Raw genomic sequence first — 16,034 nt, 5'->3', positions numbered from 1 at the left:
ATCCCTGGCATCCAGGGCTCTAGAGTGTTTTTCCAACCCAACTACGGGACTAGTAACTCAACCCACAACTTTTACAGGGCTCCAGATCATTTTTCAAACTAAGGCTACGAGACTAGTAACTCAACACACAAAGGGCTCCAGAGCGTTTTTCCAACCCAAGATACGAGACTAGTAACTCAACCCAAGTTGTTTCAGGGCTCTAGAGCATTTGTCCAACCAAGGCTACGAGACTAATAACTCAAGCTAAGGAAAACATGAGAACTAACCAAAAAAATAAAAAGTAAATAAACCCACAATCACCATGGATATCCAGGAAATGGCAAGGCTATGTAATCCATTGTCAATCCCAACCATCCTCCATACCAATGACAGATCACAGCCAACAACCCACATGCATATGTCATGCATGCCAAAACTAGTGAAGGAAACATACATGCAACTTGGTACCTACAAACAAATCTAATGTAGTTGCTGATCCTGATGTCTTATTGCGCTTTCCTACTCTTCCTTTTCCTTCTTGCTCCAAAAATCCAAGTATGACACACCCTCCAAGAGTGCTCCAAGAAAAATCTTAGTCTCTAAGAGTATGAGAGAAAGAATACAAGAGAGCTCCAACATTGAAATGGAAAAAGGTTACTAACTGATCCTCTGAATCCTTTTTATGAATGAGACCTCTATTTTCTTCATTTTTCATTATTTTCCTCCTCATGCAACCTTTGACCTTTCACCTCCCTTTTCTCCCAATTTCCATTATTTTCATAAATAAATGTGCCAAAGATGCCATTTCGCCTTTCCAAAGCCTTAGCCATTTCCTTAGCCATAAACAATCACAAATGATCCCCATAACTAGGATTTTGCCCAACATTTAGCTTGGAATAAGTGTCCCATCAACGGTGCTTATTATTTTACCTTTATTTACTTTTATTACATGGAATTTTCACTAGGGATATTACAATAATCCATGAAAATAAGTTATATAATTGCTCCAGGGGGGCTTCACTAGGGGAGAAATACCATAACATGTGGGTTCGTATTAAGGGATATATATTGAGGAAAAAACGACATAATATATTGAACATAAATTAGGGGGTAAAGGGTTTTTATATTGGCAGGTATAGAAAATGGGGCTCAAAGTTAATGAAATAATATAAAGGGGTGTAAAAGATGTTAATGAAAAAATGGATACCTACAATATCAACTGAAAGTAAGGGTTTTTTAAATTGGGAAGGTGTATTGGTTTCGTATTGGTAAGGGATGAAATAATGTGATTTTAGAGGTATTTTCCAATATGTAGTCGAATTAGGGGTATTATTTAGTATGCCACGAATGCACGTTATATGTCAGAGGTTCATTGAGTGAAGCCCCCATGAATTGCTCTGACATAAATGGAAAATCAGTGATAAGCTGTTTGATGAAAAACTACTTACAAATCATTATGGGACATCACATGACCCTTAAGCTAGGTTGACTCATGCCTAAAATCAATAAAACTATGAAGAGTTGTTGTGGCCTAAAAGCCCAATACACCAATTTAACATGTCATTAAAGAGAGAAAAAGGAACTCACACTACTTTATATCAATGTGTCATTGTTGAAGCTCCAGGAAATGAGAGCATGATGTGAATGATGTAAAACAATTATTACCCCCTTAAGGTGGGGCAGTTCATTGCCCACCAGAGGTTGGGACATGCATGGGTTCCTTTAATGATGTGAGGGGCACTCATAGGCCCTAGGAACCGAGGTGATGACCATAATGATAAGGGGTAGAGCTCATGTTTGGCTTTTTCCCACATGTTGTATTAAATGTTCTAACCATCTTTTGAATTTTCCAATTTTCTTTTTCTTTTGTTTCTTGCTTGTAGCCATGATATGATTTTAACTTTCTTTTAGTTGCATCAACCTTCGGGGAAACGTTTCCAGGCCAACCTAGATATGTGGACAAGGGGAGGGGGTGTGTCAGTGCCCTGTGGACCTAGTGGTCATGTAGAACTAGAGAATGAAAATGGTGAAATGGGGCTTGTAATGTGTGAAGGGGAGTGGAGAATGTGGAGCAGGAAAGTGAGACCACTACCAAAATCAAGGTTTCCCAAATAGTGCCCTTCCTAAAGCCATAGGCCAATAAGGGAGATCCCATGGGACTAGGATTGAAGATTAATCCCCCATTTAAGGTGAGGGACAAAACCACGGCCAACACCCTTCTTCCAAGTTGCCCGATAATCCATGCCCAAAATGTCCAAATGAAAAAAAGCATAAACACATTATTGTACAATGAAAAAAATACATTTTGGGTCAGATTGCCCACCTTCAGGCATATGATCTCAACAGATGAGTGAGGAAACATAAAATTGATGCAGGGAGCAGAGATAAAACGACCCATCACATTAGCTACAAGGTGGCTCTTAGGGGTTGCTATCTGTCAGCTGGAAGATGATGAATAGGAGCTAATCTTTCCTAGGTGTACCTACTTTTGGTGGGAAACATTTCACAAAAGAACTCCCCAACCATACTAAATTGTTGTGATAGAGTGACTTTAGAGAATTTCATTTTTACGTATATCTTCTAATCTTTTCAAAATATATATTTTTGAATACATACCAATCTCTTGTTAATCCCAGGGACATTGAGCGCAACCATGGGAAGTAGTTATCTGGTGAACCTTTTAGGTGCATAGACACAACTATTTGTCTCTTCATCATATTACAACTAATATATCTCAAAATTACACTCAATTTTATCTATCCATTGTGTATCTTTTCTATTATACCCATTACAAACTTCAACACATCAATTTTCATTTTTTTCATGATAACGTTAGGATAACCCAATTTGGTTGAGTAATATAGTTGGTGAAACAATGTGTGAGTGTTGGGACTACTCACTTTTCTTTTCCCATGCTCATAACACTTAATTCATCCCCAAACATATCAATATTCTTGTCCTATTCCTTCATTCCATGATTAAGTTCATTTAGTTATTCTTGACCTTTTTAATTATCTATAAATATTATGCTAATATGTCTTACTTTTAGTTAAGATCTGCATTACCGAGAATGTTGGCTTTGGATATAGAAATATGTTGGACTTTGTTAAGCATATGTAAGTTTATCATGAATTAAGGTTTTTTTTTTCTCTTTTAATGAGCTAGTCTATACATGGAAACAAATCATGATGCTTTGATACAACTTTTTCTATGATCTAAACGAGGTTATAAGTGCAATGGATGGTTTCTTGAAGTCACACATACTCTAGTACCATGTGAAGGGACTTTGTCATAGAAATACATTATTTTATAAAAATTATATTAAATAATTCATAAGTGATGTGATACAAGTTGCAAAATTGTCTTATTTGTACATATATTATTATAAGACAAGTATTTTAAAAGGAGATGAATATTCATGATTGTTCATTAACTATATTTAATATCTATAGTTTACTATATATTTCATCTAGTTATACTATAGTTTTCATATGGTAAAGTAACAAAAAAATGCCTCAAAATAATCCACGAAAATAAGCTATATAATTTCTCTAACATAGATTGAAAATTATTGATAAGTTGTTTGATGAAAAACTACTTACAAATAATTATGGGACATCACATGACCCTTAAGTTAGGTTGACTCATGCCTAAAATTAATAAAACTATGAAGATTTGTTGTGGCCTAAAAGCCCAATACACTAATATAACATGTCATTAAAGAGAGAAAAAGGAACTCACAATGATCTATATAAATGTGTCACTATAAGATAAATTATCAACATCAGTAGTCTCACTCCTAAAACTGGAAACATTAACTTGTCATTGTCAACCAAGGGTAAAGTGGAATCAATGAATACCAAACTAAACACATAATTGGCATTGATGTATGACATAGTCCACTTTGAACCTATTGTCCTTACTCATTGTTAAGGGATGGAATCATATTGCATGAAATGTACATTATGGGTTGAATATGCATATTGGGAAACTAGTAGCTTTAACCTAAAATTTTCTTTTGATTGTGGTGACTACTTGTCCATTTTTATAATTTAAAGAATACCTAATATAAAAATTATTGTTTATAATAATAGTTGAAAAAGACATTTTTAATTAAATAAAAGTTTCACCCATTACAGCCTCCTAGTCACAAGTCTACATGTTAGGTAGGGACTCCATCTTTGATCATGATAATCACCAAATTATATTAAGCATTGACGTCAATATTATCCAAAATATTCACAAAAAGTACAAGCTATAACTAACTTGACTTGTGACTCATCCAAGTAGCATTTTATATTCTTTTATATTAGTAGTTTGCTCAAGGTGATCTCTATAAGTGTATGCAAGGATTTCATTTTTGCAATTCTTCTACATGGTTTGCTATAGAGGACATCCATTTTAAGCTATGGCAACATGAAGTGAAAGGGAGAAAATCCTTCTTAATGAATGGAAACATGAAGTGAAAGGAGAGAGCAATTAGGCAATTTAGTTCTACAACATCCAACTAGATTCTTCATAATGTTTGTATCTATGGTTCCAAGTCATCTTAAAGGAACTATGCAATTTTACTCAAAGACTTTCTAATATTAACTTTAATACATTTATTGAATTTGCACTAGAACTTAGTATTAACACCACATTGAAATATGCATTATTTAAAACCAAAATGGAGTGATTACAAGGTGAAGTGAAAGGAGAGAGCAATTAGGCAATTTAGTTCTACAACATCCAACTTCCAAGTCATCTTAAAGGAACTATGCAATTTTACTCAAAGACTTTCTAATATTAACTTTAATACATTTATTGAATTTGCACTAGAACTTAGTATTAACACCACATTGAAATATGCATTATTTAAAACCAAAATGGAGTGATTACAAGGTTTTCCCACCCTCCACCAAAACCTGAAATCATAACACCAAGTCTCTCTAAATAACAATGAAGTAGTGTTGGGAAGATTGGCTTTTGCAAATTTGTTTTTATAATAATTTTACTTGTTTTAGATATCCAATTTGATATATATTAATTATTATTTTTTGTTATATATTTTCAATTACAATCGAAGAGTCATTCCTATACTCCTTTTATTATTTTTATAAATAAATTTATATCCAAAAAGTACAACATAAGCAGTGGTTCTAATATTTAGTTTTATAATATATCATTCATATTTTGATCAAAGAGATGAATTCAAGTTTTCAGAAAGGATATATTAATAATTTCATTCAAACTCATCTCAAATTGATTTGGTTTTCTAACTTATTTTACTTCTAATTTTTTGCAATGTGCCTTGTGACCCTTTGAAAAGAGATTATTATTATTATTTTAAATTGAAGCCTTTGTGTTGTGTTGCTATTATAAATATTTTGTCCATTGAGATTGATGGTAATGTTCTTGAATGATTTTAAAAACTCTTTAATGTTTGGAAATATATAGTGTTTATGTCTCATAACATTAAAATATTAGTATCAAAAATTAAACCTTTAAAATTTCAAGAACAAATTATAGCATGAGAAGAACCATCAAATCATAAAATCTTAAGATTGTTTGAATGCCACTTACAAAATAATATTTTTCATAGTATAACTTATACTAGAGTTACCAAAGACAAATTCACAAGTTTTATTGCTATCGAAATGTTGTTTGGCTTTCAATGGGCTAGTTTGGAAAAAATTGGTCTTGTGGAGTTCTTAAACTAGCATAAAAAAACTCAAACGGATCTCCACCTTGGAAGTGTTTCAACTTTTAGCATTAAGTTAAAGTTATCTTTGACACTGATATTGAACATTCCTTCCAAAAAAACACAATATTTCTTCACGATAATGTTGATATTTACATGTACTTATATTTTACTGCCATTAACTTAAATTCAACAAAAAAGTTGAAGTGGGATCCCAATTTCAGGATATATAATGATGGAGTTGAATTGTCGGAACCCAAATTGAGAATATAGAAATTAGAGTGTTTTCAAGCATTTTAATATATATGTGCAAAACAAGACCTTGTACCCTTTTCTTCTAGGTTATTTGCATTGAGAATTGTTATACTCTTACTAAAACATATATATTGTCTAATGGTGCAAATTAATTATGTCGATAAACATTCCCCTATTGAATGGTGACAGAATGATCTCTCTTTTAATCCCAAATTTCAATAATCATGAATCAAAGATGTCAACATATTCTTATTGTCTCTTGTACATCAATGGATGGAATTATCAATATTAACTTCTTTGCATCCCTACATAGATGTTTATATCATTTATGAATCTATTTTCCTTTTTACATTTCCTTGTTTATATATAATGATGTATGAAAATAAATCTATTACCTTTTCACATTTTCTTGTTTATGATTATGAGATTATTATAATTGTTATCAAATAATAAATAACATATTGATTTGTAAAATGGATCATGAGTGTATATTAATTTGTAAAAAATAAAATAAAATGCATATCTATTAAAAAAAATGAAATAGATAAATAGATATATTTTTTCCTGCATATCTATATAGGTTCATCAACCAATATTAAGTGATTGTACTAATTTAACGCATTAAATGAGAATGATTATTGAAATTTTTTACTAAATGATAATGTTCATTGAAATCCTTTACTTAAACAAAATTTTTTACTAAATGATAATGTTCATTGAAATCCTTTACTTAAACAAACAAACTTCAAACTTGAAATTGTAAAAACAAACTTCAAATTCTTCATCATTGGATTACACTGAAATATTTTTTTACTAAAATCTCAATATTTAAATATTTAAATTAATTCTCTCATTGGATTACACTGGAAAAATTAATTCTCTTGAAAGTATGTTGCTATTTACACTTTTACCTGCATAAAGGAGCAAACTTTATACTCTACTTAGTAAAGGTTTAATGGTTTATATATATATATATATAAAAGAAAGCAAACTCTACTTATTTAATGTTTAATGGTTTAAATATGTGTGTTTTTCATTCAACCAGGTTTCCAGTGAGTTTAGCACTTAGTAATTTTGAGGCAAACCGGATCTACCATGGCCCCGGATCCTAAAACTTTGCATACAATATTGCCCTTGTAAATAGGAAACTCACAATTTACTGGCATAAAGGCTGAGGTTGGTTCAATTCTATATCCTTAATGTATCTTCATTTTAGGAAGCCCTAGAAAGCTCGGGGAGTGGAAGACTTAATTCTGCAGCAGTAAAGCTGAACAAAAAGCAATACTAGACATGAGAATTTATTTATTTAAAGTAATGGTAATAATTTTATTCCATTAATTTTTACTCAAACATGAAATACTACATTCCATATTAGCAGCAGACGCTACAGACAAACAATTGAGAATTCCTTCATACAATAATTCGTCAACGTTCCACCAACGATATTTTTCTAATGCAAATAGCATGCATAAATATTTCTTCAGACTTCTAATCCAGCTCTGAAACTGACTTTGGATGAAAGGGTATCATTAAGATTTACCAGTATAATAACCAGGAATGGAGAAACATAAACTTAGAACGTCCATTTGCCTATATAGCTTATTATCTATATCATGGACATATTCTTCCAATAACTCTTGCTGGGCTTATTTGGGGATTTTATATGGTTCATTTAACTTAAGAAGCTCGCTAGTTGTTTTCGTTATCTGCAATAACTGTTCCTTCAATTTTGGCTTTTTGGGACACTGATTTCGTGTGCCTATGTTTGGTGGTTCGTTGATCTGAGTTTCTAAATGATGGTTTGCTTGCTTCAACACCTTGGGTAATCTTCTGTTGTGGCTTATGACTCTTCTGATAGGTTGTTGGCTTTTCAGGGCTGGGCATAGAAAGCCTCCTCTTAGCTTGAGTGTCCACTGCATTTGAACATTCCTTTACGTTACCAAAGGAGCGAGTCCTGGCATGGGGATGAGAGGGAGTCCTAGCATGGGGATGGGAGGGTGTTGCATCAAAAGCCTGCTCAAGGCTATTGGAACAGATACTCTCCAAACTATCCATCCTACCTTGGTTGGGAAGTATTTGATTCTCCCATGGATGGGCTGCCATCCAGCGTTCTAGCCAGTTCCAACCCAAATTACTTTTATCTGGTTCACTTACTAGCCGCTGATCAGAGTTGGTTCTTGAGCTTGCTCGCCACTGCAGTCACAATAAAATATGTGTTTTCAGCAAAAAATCTCAGATTAAATCCTTTTTCTTATTGACTGGAAACAATTCATGAAAATAAAAAGAAATTTGCATGGTAATCAGAGCATAACTGAAACTACAGAATATTCATGAGCTTGTTTTTGAAGCATACTTGATGATAGTAAGCATATGACAAGGCCCTTTCACGCTTGGTGGCAGCCTCTTGCCTCTGCCGCATCTTATTCTCTACTTCTTCCACGGACCCTAAGCTGTCACACCAACCTACCTGTATTGCATATTCCATAACAACTTCCACATCATGATTTTCAATTTCAGCCGCAATGGCCCAACTAGATCTGACGAGACGATGGTTAAAACTCACGCTCTTCTGTGTTCCATGTATTAAGAGAAATTCTGAAACGCTACATATTTCAAAAATTACCTCAGAGTTCTGGGATTGCGCTTCCAGTCTGAGCTGATCATCAAACTTTTGCTGCATAATGTGATTTTCCATTACCATGCTTTCTCGGCGGGCTCGAACTCGAGCCTGAACTCTTACTAAGGCTTGCATGCAACGTAAAGTGATAGCTGCTTGCTTCCTAACTGCCTGGCCTCGGACAAGTGCCTGAAGTCTCACCAACCCTTTCAAAGCACGAAGAGCTTTCCTAGCCTGGTATGTATACAATAATTTAATGCACTATTAAATTAAAAGAATCATAACAAGAATAATGAATGAATCAAAATTAGGTAGGACTCGGTTACTTGAAAAGACCACACGATCTTGTGTTGAAAATCATGAAACACAAAAAACTTTTCACATCCTAAAACTGCAAATAAAAGGTTATTGATTTTATTAGTCTAGGAAACAACAGGCCAGATTGGCAAACATATGTATCATCCTTTGAAGTCTAGAGTTCCTATACACACTGTTCCATCAAAAGAGTGACATTTGGAGTTGCACTGACAATATTCTCACACGATCAAATGCATCCGGCTTGAAGCGTGAGAGCAAACAGAATTACAGCTTACTGCATCATCCTCACCTAAATAACAAATATATGCATTTAAAAGGATGTGTACTTTACACTGTGCAGGACTACAAATAGATCCATCAAACAGAAGTTCCCGCCTCTTATTATGGTAGTGCAAAGCCAAAACAGTCAAAAGTTGTATGTTGAAGATTGGATGACAGGATAATAATATAACATCAATATGTGAATTCCACAAGACTATTAATTAGAAATTAGAAAGTTTTAGAGAAGTGGGGAGGGGAGCACGAATAATCCGCTTTTGGATCAAAAAACTGTCGCCCAATTCTCAAAGAAATAAATACCACAGAAAACACAACATTTTAAGTTCAAGCTAGGGTGAATCAATTCAAAAAATGTAGATGGCCTTGAGCGAAGGTCATGAGTCAATTCAAAAAATGTAGATGGCCTTGAGCTAAGGTCATGAGTCAATTCAAAAAATGTAGATGGCTTTGAGCTAAAAGCTGCAATTGGGATACTGAAATAAAAAGCACAACTTCTGAAAGATTATTACATATTTCCAAAGACAAAACACACGAAAAAAAAATACTTAGGATATTTACTTTTGTTGCTTTTAAAGTTTTATTGATTGAGAGTTGGCCAGTAGAAATTCATCGCAGTTGTTTAGCTCACTGAAATGGCAATTGATACAAATTTCTTGGTTTTCTTGGTTTTCACTGCAATAAAATTTATTTTAAAAAATTATCTATTAATCTAGATATTTAAGTTATAGTAAATGGTTTGCCCAAGTAGTAAGGTCATTAACATTATTGCCAAAACACACTTCCCTTCAGAAGAAATGTCCATCCCATTAATTGAGAACCTTTGGCTATGAATAATTCAAAAACATAAAACAGCTCTAATGGTCTTGTTACCCACCCAAAAGTGGGTAACCCATAGGAAAAAACTTTTCTCCTCCTTGGACAGCCAGATCCCTATTTGATCAACACATAACATGATGTCAAGATCATCCACCTCTTGCTCCGGTCAGATCACTCTCTCCCATTTGGCATTCCTTCTTGAAGGAAGGTGGGTCATCCATTAATAGGTACTAAGAAAGCCACAATGTTGATTTGGGGTAGCATTGAATGTGCTCTAGCCACGAAATTTGGTGGAGAGGCTAAGGAACATGACCTCTCCAATATCCAGAAAGGGTTTGGGCAGATTCTAAATAGTTTGGGAAAAATTAAAATAATTAATATTTTTAATGGAGTCCCTAAGTCTAAACTTAGGGAAATTAAAATATTAATGTGAATTAATATAAAACTGTGTTAGAATGGTCCAAAAGTCATGGATCAAGCCAGATCTAATCTTAGCAGTTGATTAGGGACTTAATCTCGGCCGTTGATTTGTCAACGAGAAAAGTATAAAAGGAGGCTTGAGGGTCACTTGGAGAACGCACCAAGAGATCAAGATTTCGACCTTCTAGGGTTGGGTTTGCTGAGAAAGTTGAGAGAGTAATCAGAGTTGCAGCTAAGGGGCAGTGAATACAGAAGCAGAGAGTCAAAGATAGCACCGGGAGGATCAGCACAGTAGCCAAAGAGAGGGACGCAAAAGCAACCAAGGGTTCACGCAGAGCCATCCAGGGCTCACGCAAACGCAGCCAAGCGTTGCGCAGTGCCTTAGAGGGCCAGCGTGAGTGACGCAAAGGGCCAGAGGGCTGACATAGTGCCTTAGAGGGCCAGCGTGGGTGACGCAAAGGGCCAGAGCACTGACACAGTGCCTCCAGAGGCTGACGCAGGCCAAGCCAAAGTGACGCTGAGCTAACGCTGGGCCAGAGACTGACGCAGTGCCTAGAGGCTGACGTTGGGGTTTCGTGGGGCAGATTGGAGCTGTGGAGCTGTCGGAGTGTTTATCCGGGGTTTTAGCCGGAATATCTATTTCCGAGTAGAGAGGTACTACTGACGAGATTTTTATCTGTTGGGTGAGCCAGATTTGGCACCGAGATTGTATTCTAAAACTGCTTAATAAATCAAACCCTCGTATAGTTGCACCGGTTTTCCCGCATTGGGTTTTTCCGAGGACATTAGTCAAAAAACAACGGTGTCATTTGTGTGCTTGTTTCTATTTCCTTCAGTTGATGATCTGTAATGTGTTGAACATGCACTTGTATTTATTTCTAGTATTTACATGGTAAATAGCTTGTTAATTAATAGAACGAGTAGGTAGGAATAAATCAGAAAGTACATGAAGGGTTTCTAATGGGTTAGACTTAGAAATTCCAACATGGTATCAGAGTATGGTTGTTGATCACAGGGGAACTAAGGACATCAGCCGAACAAAGCAGCAGCAGCACAAAACAGTTGTCCCGAGTGACAGAAGTTGTTCCTAGCAGAGTAGCAGCAAGGAAGGGGTGATGCAGTGCCTGCGTCATCAAGATTGAGCTAGGAAGAGGCAATGCAGAGGCTAAGGGAGGGAAATGCAGGCTCATGTTGAGGCCAGGAGGGCTGATGCAGTTGGCTGAGGAGGCTGATTTGTCGGTGTTGGGATTGCGCAGAGCCTAGGAGCTCTAATCTTCAGTTTGTTGGGGTTTAGGAGGTTGTGGGTAAGTTGCAGAGTGGAGCTGGTGGGTACTGTAGTCAGAACAGTACCTAACAGGGCAAGACCAACGTAGAGGGAGTTGTTTCCGAGGTGGATTTCTAGCCAAGGAATCTAGATCAGTGTTGCAGTTGCACAGACGATTGGAGAGGGGCATCTCGACATTGGCAAAAGGGTTTCTAGGAGGGAAATCAAGGCTCAGAGGAGTCATACCAAGAACTTCCAGGAGGGAAGTAGAGGAGCAGCGAAATGGCACTACACGGAGTAAGAGACCAAGACAGACTGGACGGAGCCTCAAACTTCGTAGTCTGGAAGGCCAGAATCTTAACCGTACTAGGCATGAATCATGTCAAGCACTTCGCCTTGAGGACGATAGCTATCCTAGTTGACCCGATTAATAACGACAGGTACGAGAATGCAATGGCGAGGGCTAAGAGCAATGTTTTAAGACTCTGACTCCGACTCCGACTCGGCCGAGGATCGACTCCGACTCCGACTCCGAAACGGTAATGACTCGGCCGGCTCGATTTCAATGACTCGGTCGTTGTAAAAAATACATTAAATATTTATTTTTTTTATTAAAAAACATAATTTTAAATATTTTAAACATAATTTTAAAGATTTTCATTCATGTTTCCAGAATCCAAACACATAGCATTATAATATAGATGGAAGACAACATATGATCAAAGTAGGCTCATGAACCAATCAACTATATCAAAATGGTACCCAATGGCAATACATAGTCAACTGTCATACATGATCAAAGACTCAAAACAAAATACAAATAACCAAGGAGGCTAGAAATGGCCTCTACAACAAAAGTAAACTGTGATGGTGACCAGACTCCAATACTAGTACTACTGCAGCACTGCTAGCAGCTACACTACTACTGGCTAGTAGCTACTGCCAGAGGAGCCAAGATCATCTCGACCAATCTCTAGATCATCATCATCAGAGTCAGACAAGGGGCCCCATGGCTCCTCCTCATCATCATCGTCTCCAACTGCAACTATAGAAGTGGTACCAGTACCACTAGCAGGCTATGCAGCAGATGCAAGCTGAGATAGAGTAGATATGCGGCTGCGCTTCTGTCATGGCTGAGCAGAGGAAGCACCTACAACTGGAGTCCTACTCCTTGTTGGCTGTGAGACTGAGGCTGGTGGATTGGGATCTGCATTCAACTGAACAGGCTGAAGTTGAACAACATGTTCAAGTTCAACTGATGTATCCATATCTATATCTACATCAAGATCCTCATCAGGATCAAACTCTGGTGGACGACTCTCCACTACCCAATCTGATGTTGGATCAATGTCTTCCAACACAATGGGATCTGAATCAGGTCTTTTGTTCAGCAATTGGTTTCGTCTAAGCCGAAGGTTGTATTGGACATAAACTAGATCATTCAACCGTTTTTGATCCAAACGGTTTCTCTTCTTTGTGTGAATCCTCTCAAAGACAGACCAATTGCACTCACACCCAGATGCACTGCAAGTTTGACTCAATATACGAATTGCAAACCTTTGCAATTCAGGGCACTGGCCACCAAAGGCCTCCCGCCATTGTGCTGCAAAAAACATAGGAGTGTAATGAATTATGAGTTAGATGAAGGCTGAAGCTCAACAAAATTACAAATTATATCTAACTTTCAAATTATAAATGATTTAACAAACTTTAATAAAAAAAGTAAAACCATTAAGAAATTGAAAATTGAAATTTTTGTTTACCTGGCTCATCTGCTTCTCTTGCAATCTTTGTTAGGTTCTTCCCAAAGGTACCTGATGCATTGCTAAAGGATGTGACCTGTCGATGTATCTCCAACTGATCAAACTCCAATGGGATCATGCATTCAATGCAATCAACCAGTCCATCTCTGACCTCCCCCCTCAAAGCTCCTGACTCCTTAGCTTTATAATGATATCGTGGGTTCAAAAAACACCCAGCTGCATGTATAGGGCGATGGAGTTGATTGTTCCATCTTTCATCAATGATTGCCCAAATGGGCCCATACTTTGCCACTCTATCCTTGTATGCTGTCTTTATTTGCTCCTTTGCTTGATCCATAGCCTCATAAATGAAGCCCATAGCCAACCTTTCCCCATCCACGAACCGCAACACCTTAACTAGTGGCTCAACAAGCTTCACAATCTCTGCTGCCTTTCTCCAAAAAGTTTCTTCATGGACTTTCCTTTTCAATTCTTTGCCTTCTGGTTTGTTAGACCAATTGCTTTGATTCCATTCATCACTGGAAAACATCTTTTGCAAGTTTCTATGTTGGGAAAGCATAGATTGCAATGTCAAAAAATGTGTAGCAAATCTAGTGATGGCAGGCCTAATAATATCCTTGCCTCCAGTGTGTTTCCTCATGAGACTCAAAACCAGTGTATGATTGTAGATAAATTTTGTTATGCTTTTGGCATGATCTACAGTGTTTTTGACCCAATCTAATTTTCCAATATCCTCAAGCATGAGGTCTATGCAATGTGCAGCGCATGGGGTCCAAAAGATGGTCTTGTGTTTTTCCTCTAACAGTTTACCAGCAAGAACATAGTTAGAGGCATTATCTGTGATGATTTGAACAACATTAGCCACCCCCACCTCCTGAACAACCTGATCCAATAGCTGAAACAACAAGTGGTCATCTTTTACCTTATCAGATGCATCAACTGATTTTAAAAACATGGTTCCTTGTGGGCAGAAGACAAGAAAGTTTATGATGGTATGGTTTCTTTGATCAGTCCATCCATCTGACATGATGGTACACCTTGTTCTTGCCCATGAGTCCCTGAACTCTTGCAAATACTCATTAATGGATTGAATTTCTTTCTGCAAACGAAACCCCCTTAGCTCATGCATAGTAGGGCCTTTGAAGCCTTTTCCAGCAGCATGTATGGCATCAAACATAGGCTCATAATATGGTGAACGAGCAGCATTAAAGGGGATATCAGCATCATACCACCATCTAACTATGCACTCACAAGCAGTCTCCCTCAATTCTTTCTTCCAATGGTCATCTAAAGTGGGATGAATTTGACCTTTACTAACTTCAGGACCATGTGCATCTGATGGAGAGGAGGGAGTGAAATAACTTTTGATAGTTACATCACCCTTTTTCAAATTCATTCTACCCTTTCCCTTCTCTTGAACAGAACCAAAAGAGGGAGGAACATATCAGAAAGGGTTGGATGCCTCAGTTTGAGGGATAGAGGAAGAACCCTCAAAATCATAGTGGGGGTTGGTAGCCATCATTTTTTGTATCTCCCTCTTCCTCCCAATTTCAGCCTGTATCTCTTTTTGCCTAGCCTTATCTTCTTTAAATTTCTCAAAGCTTGCCAACAAATTCTTTCTAATCTCCCCAATTTCTGGTGAGGTACATGGGGTAATTTGGCCTCTAATCCCTGCCAAGTGTTGTTTCAGCCTATTAATGCCCCCAGGACCTTCCTTAATTTTCCTATGGCAAAATTTGCAATGCATTTGACTATCAACCATTTCAACATATGCCCAAGCAGGATCTCTTGCTCTAGGTGCCATTTTTTGACTAGGAAAACAATCTGAAAATGAAAAAAAAAAAACAACATTGATTCAATGTTCATTTATTTGACAAAAAACACTCTCTAAGCTTTCTTGATATGCACCTAAAATTTACTAAGCAAAAACAGATTTATAGAGGTGGAAAAAAATACCTCCAGGCACAAACTGCCTCCTCAAGCTTGCTCCAAGAATCAACTCCTCAATGCTGCTCCAAATGGCTGCCCAAGAAGCTCCTCACTCCAGCTACAATGCTCCTCCAAGACTCCTCACTGCTGCTCCAAAACAAGCTCAAGAACTGCTCACTAATTCTCAAAGAAGACTCTCACTCAAATGCATAAGACTGCTGTGAGTGAATGAGAGCATTTGGGTGTGTTAAATAGGGTTTGGGAGGGGGAAATGGACCCCAAAAAACATTTAGCATATTATTATAACAGTTTGGAATCCATAACAATCATTAAACAATTCAAAAATCCCCAAAAAATGAATATTTTAATGTGGTTTACGTGTGCCTGGCCGTTCCCTTGTGACTCGGCCGAGTCATATCGGAACCGGCCGGGTTGGCCGAGTCACCCATGACTCGGCCGAGTCATGGGTGACTCGGCCAACTGGACCGTTTCCAAGGCCGGGTCACTCCCTCCAGCTGCAACTCGGATCAACTCGGCCGTTTCGGTTTCGAAACGGCCGGTTTTTAAAACACTGGCTAAGAGTATCATCCTTGACGGGATCAAGGATCATATAGTACCACATATTGCCGAGAAGAACACAGCACAGGAGATGTGGGAGGCCCTGACCAAGTTGTATTAGCATACTTCCGTGCAGAGGAAGATACTACTAGA

General features: G+C 37.1%; 1 protein-coding gene across 2 annotated transcripts in view; it reads right to left on the bottom strand.

The window, feature by feature from the left end:
- Positions 1–7,202: 7,202 nt before the first annotated feature.
- Positions 7,203–16,034, bottom strand: part of LOC149175876 (protein IQ-DOMAIN 5-like) — a 194,004-nt gene continuing 185,172 nt past the window's right edge. For both annotated transcript variants that reach the window (XM_089419773.1, XM_089419774.1), the window contains 3 exons: positions 8,541–8,768; positions 8,271–8,384; positions 7,203–8,110 (listed from right to left, as the gene is read on the bottom strand). In XM_089419773.1, the coding sequence (XP_089275899.1) occupies positions 7,607–8,110; positions 8,271–8,384; positions 8,541–8,768 (846 nt within the window). In that variant the 3' untranslated portion in view covers positions 7,203–7,606. The remainder of the gene's footprint in view (positions 8,111–8,270; positions 8,385–8,540; positions 8,769–16,034) is intronic.

The sequence above is a fragment of the Pinus tabuliformis genome, chromosome 4_1 (assembly GCF_031772625.1).
Source record: "Pinus tabuliformis cultivar Carrire ecotype Pingquan chromosome 4_1, CPIR1, whole genome shotgun sequence".
In the NCBI taxonomy this organism is placed as follows: Eukaryota; Viridiplantae; Streptophyta; class Pinopsida; order Pinales; family Pinaceae; genus Pinus; species Pinus tabuliformis.
Note: the sequence above shows the minus strand (reverse complement) of the source record. Positions and strands in the feature narration are given on the sequence as shown.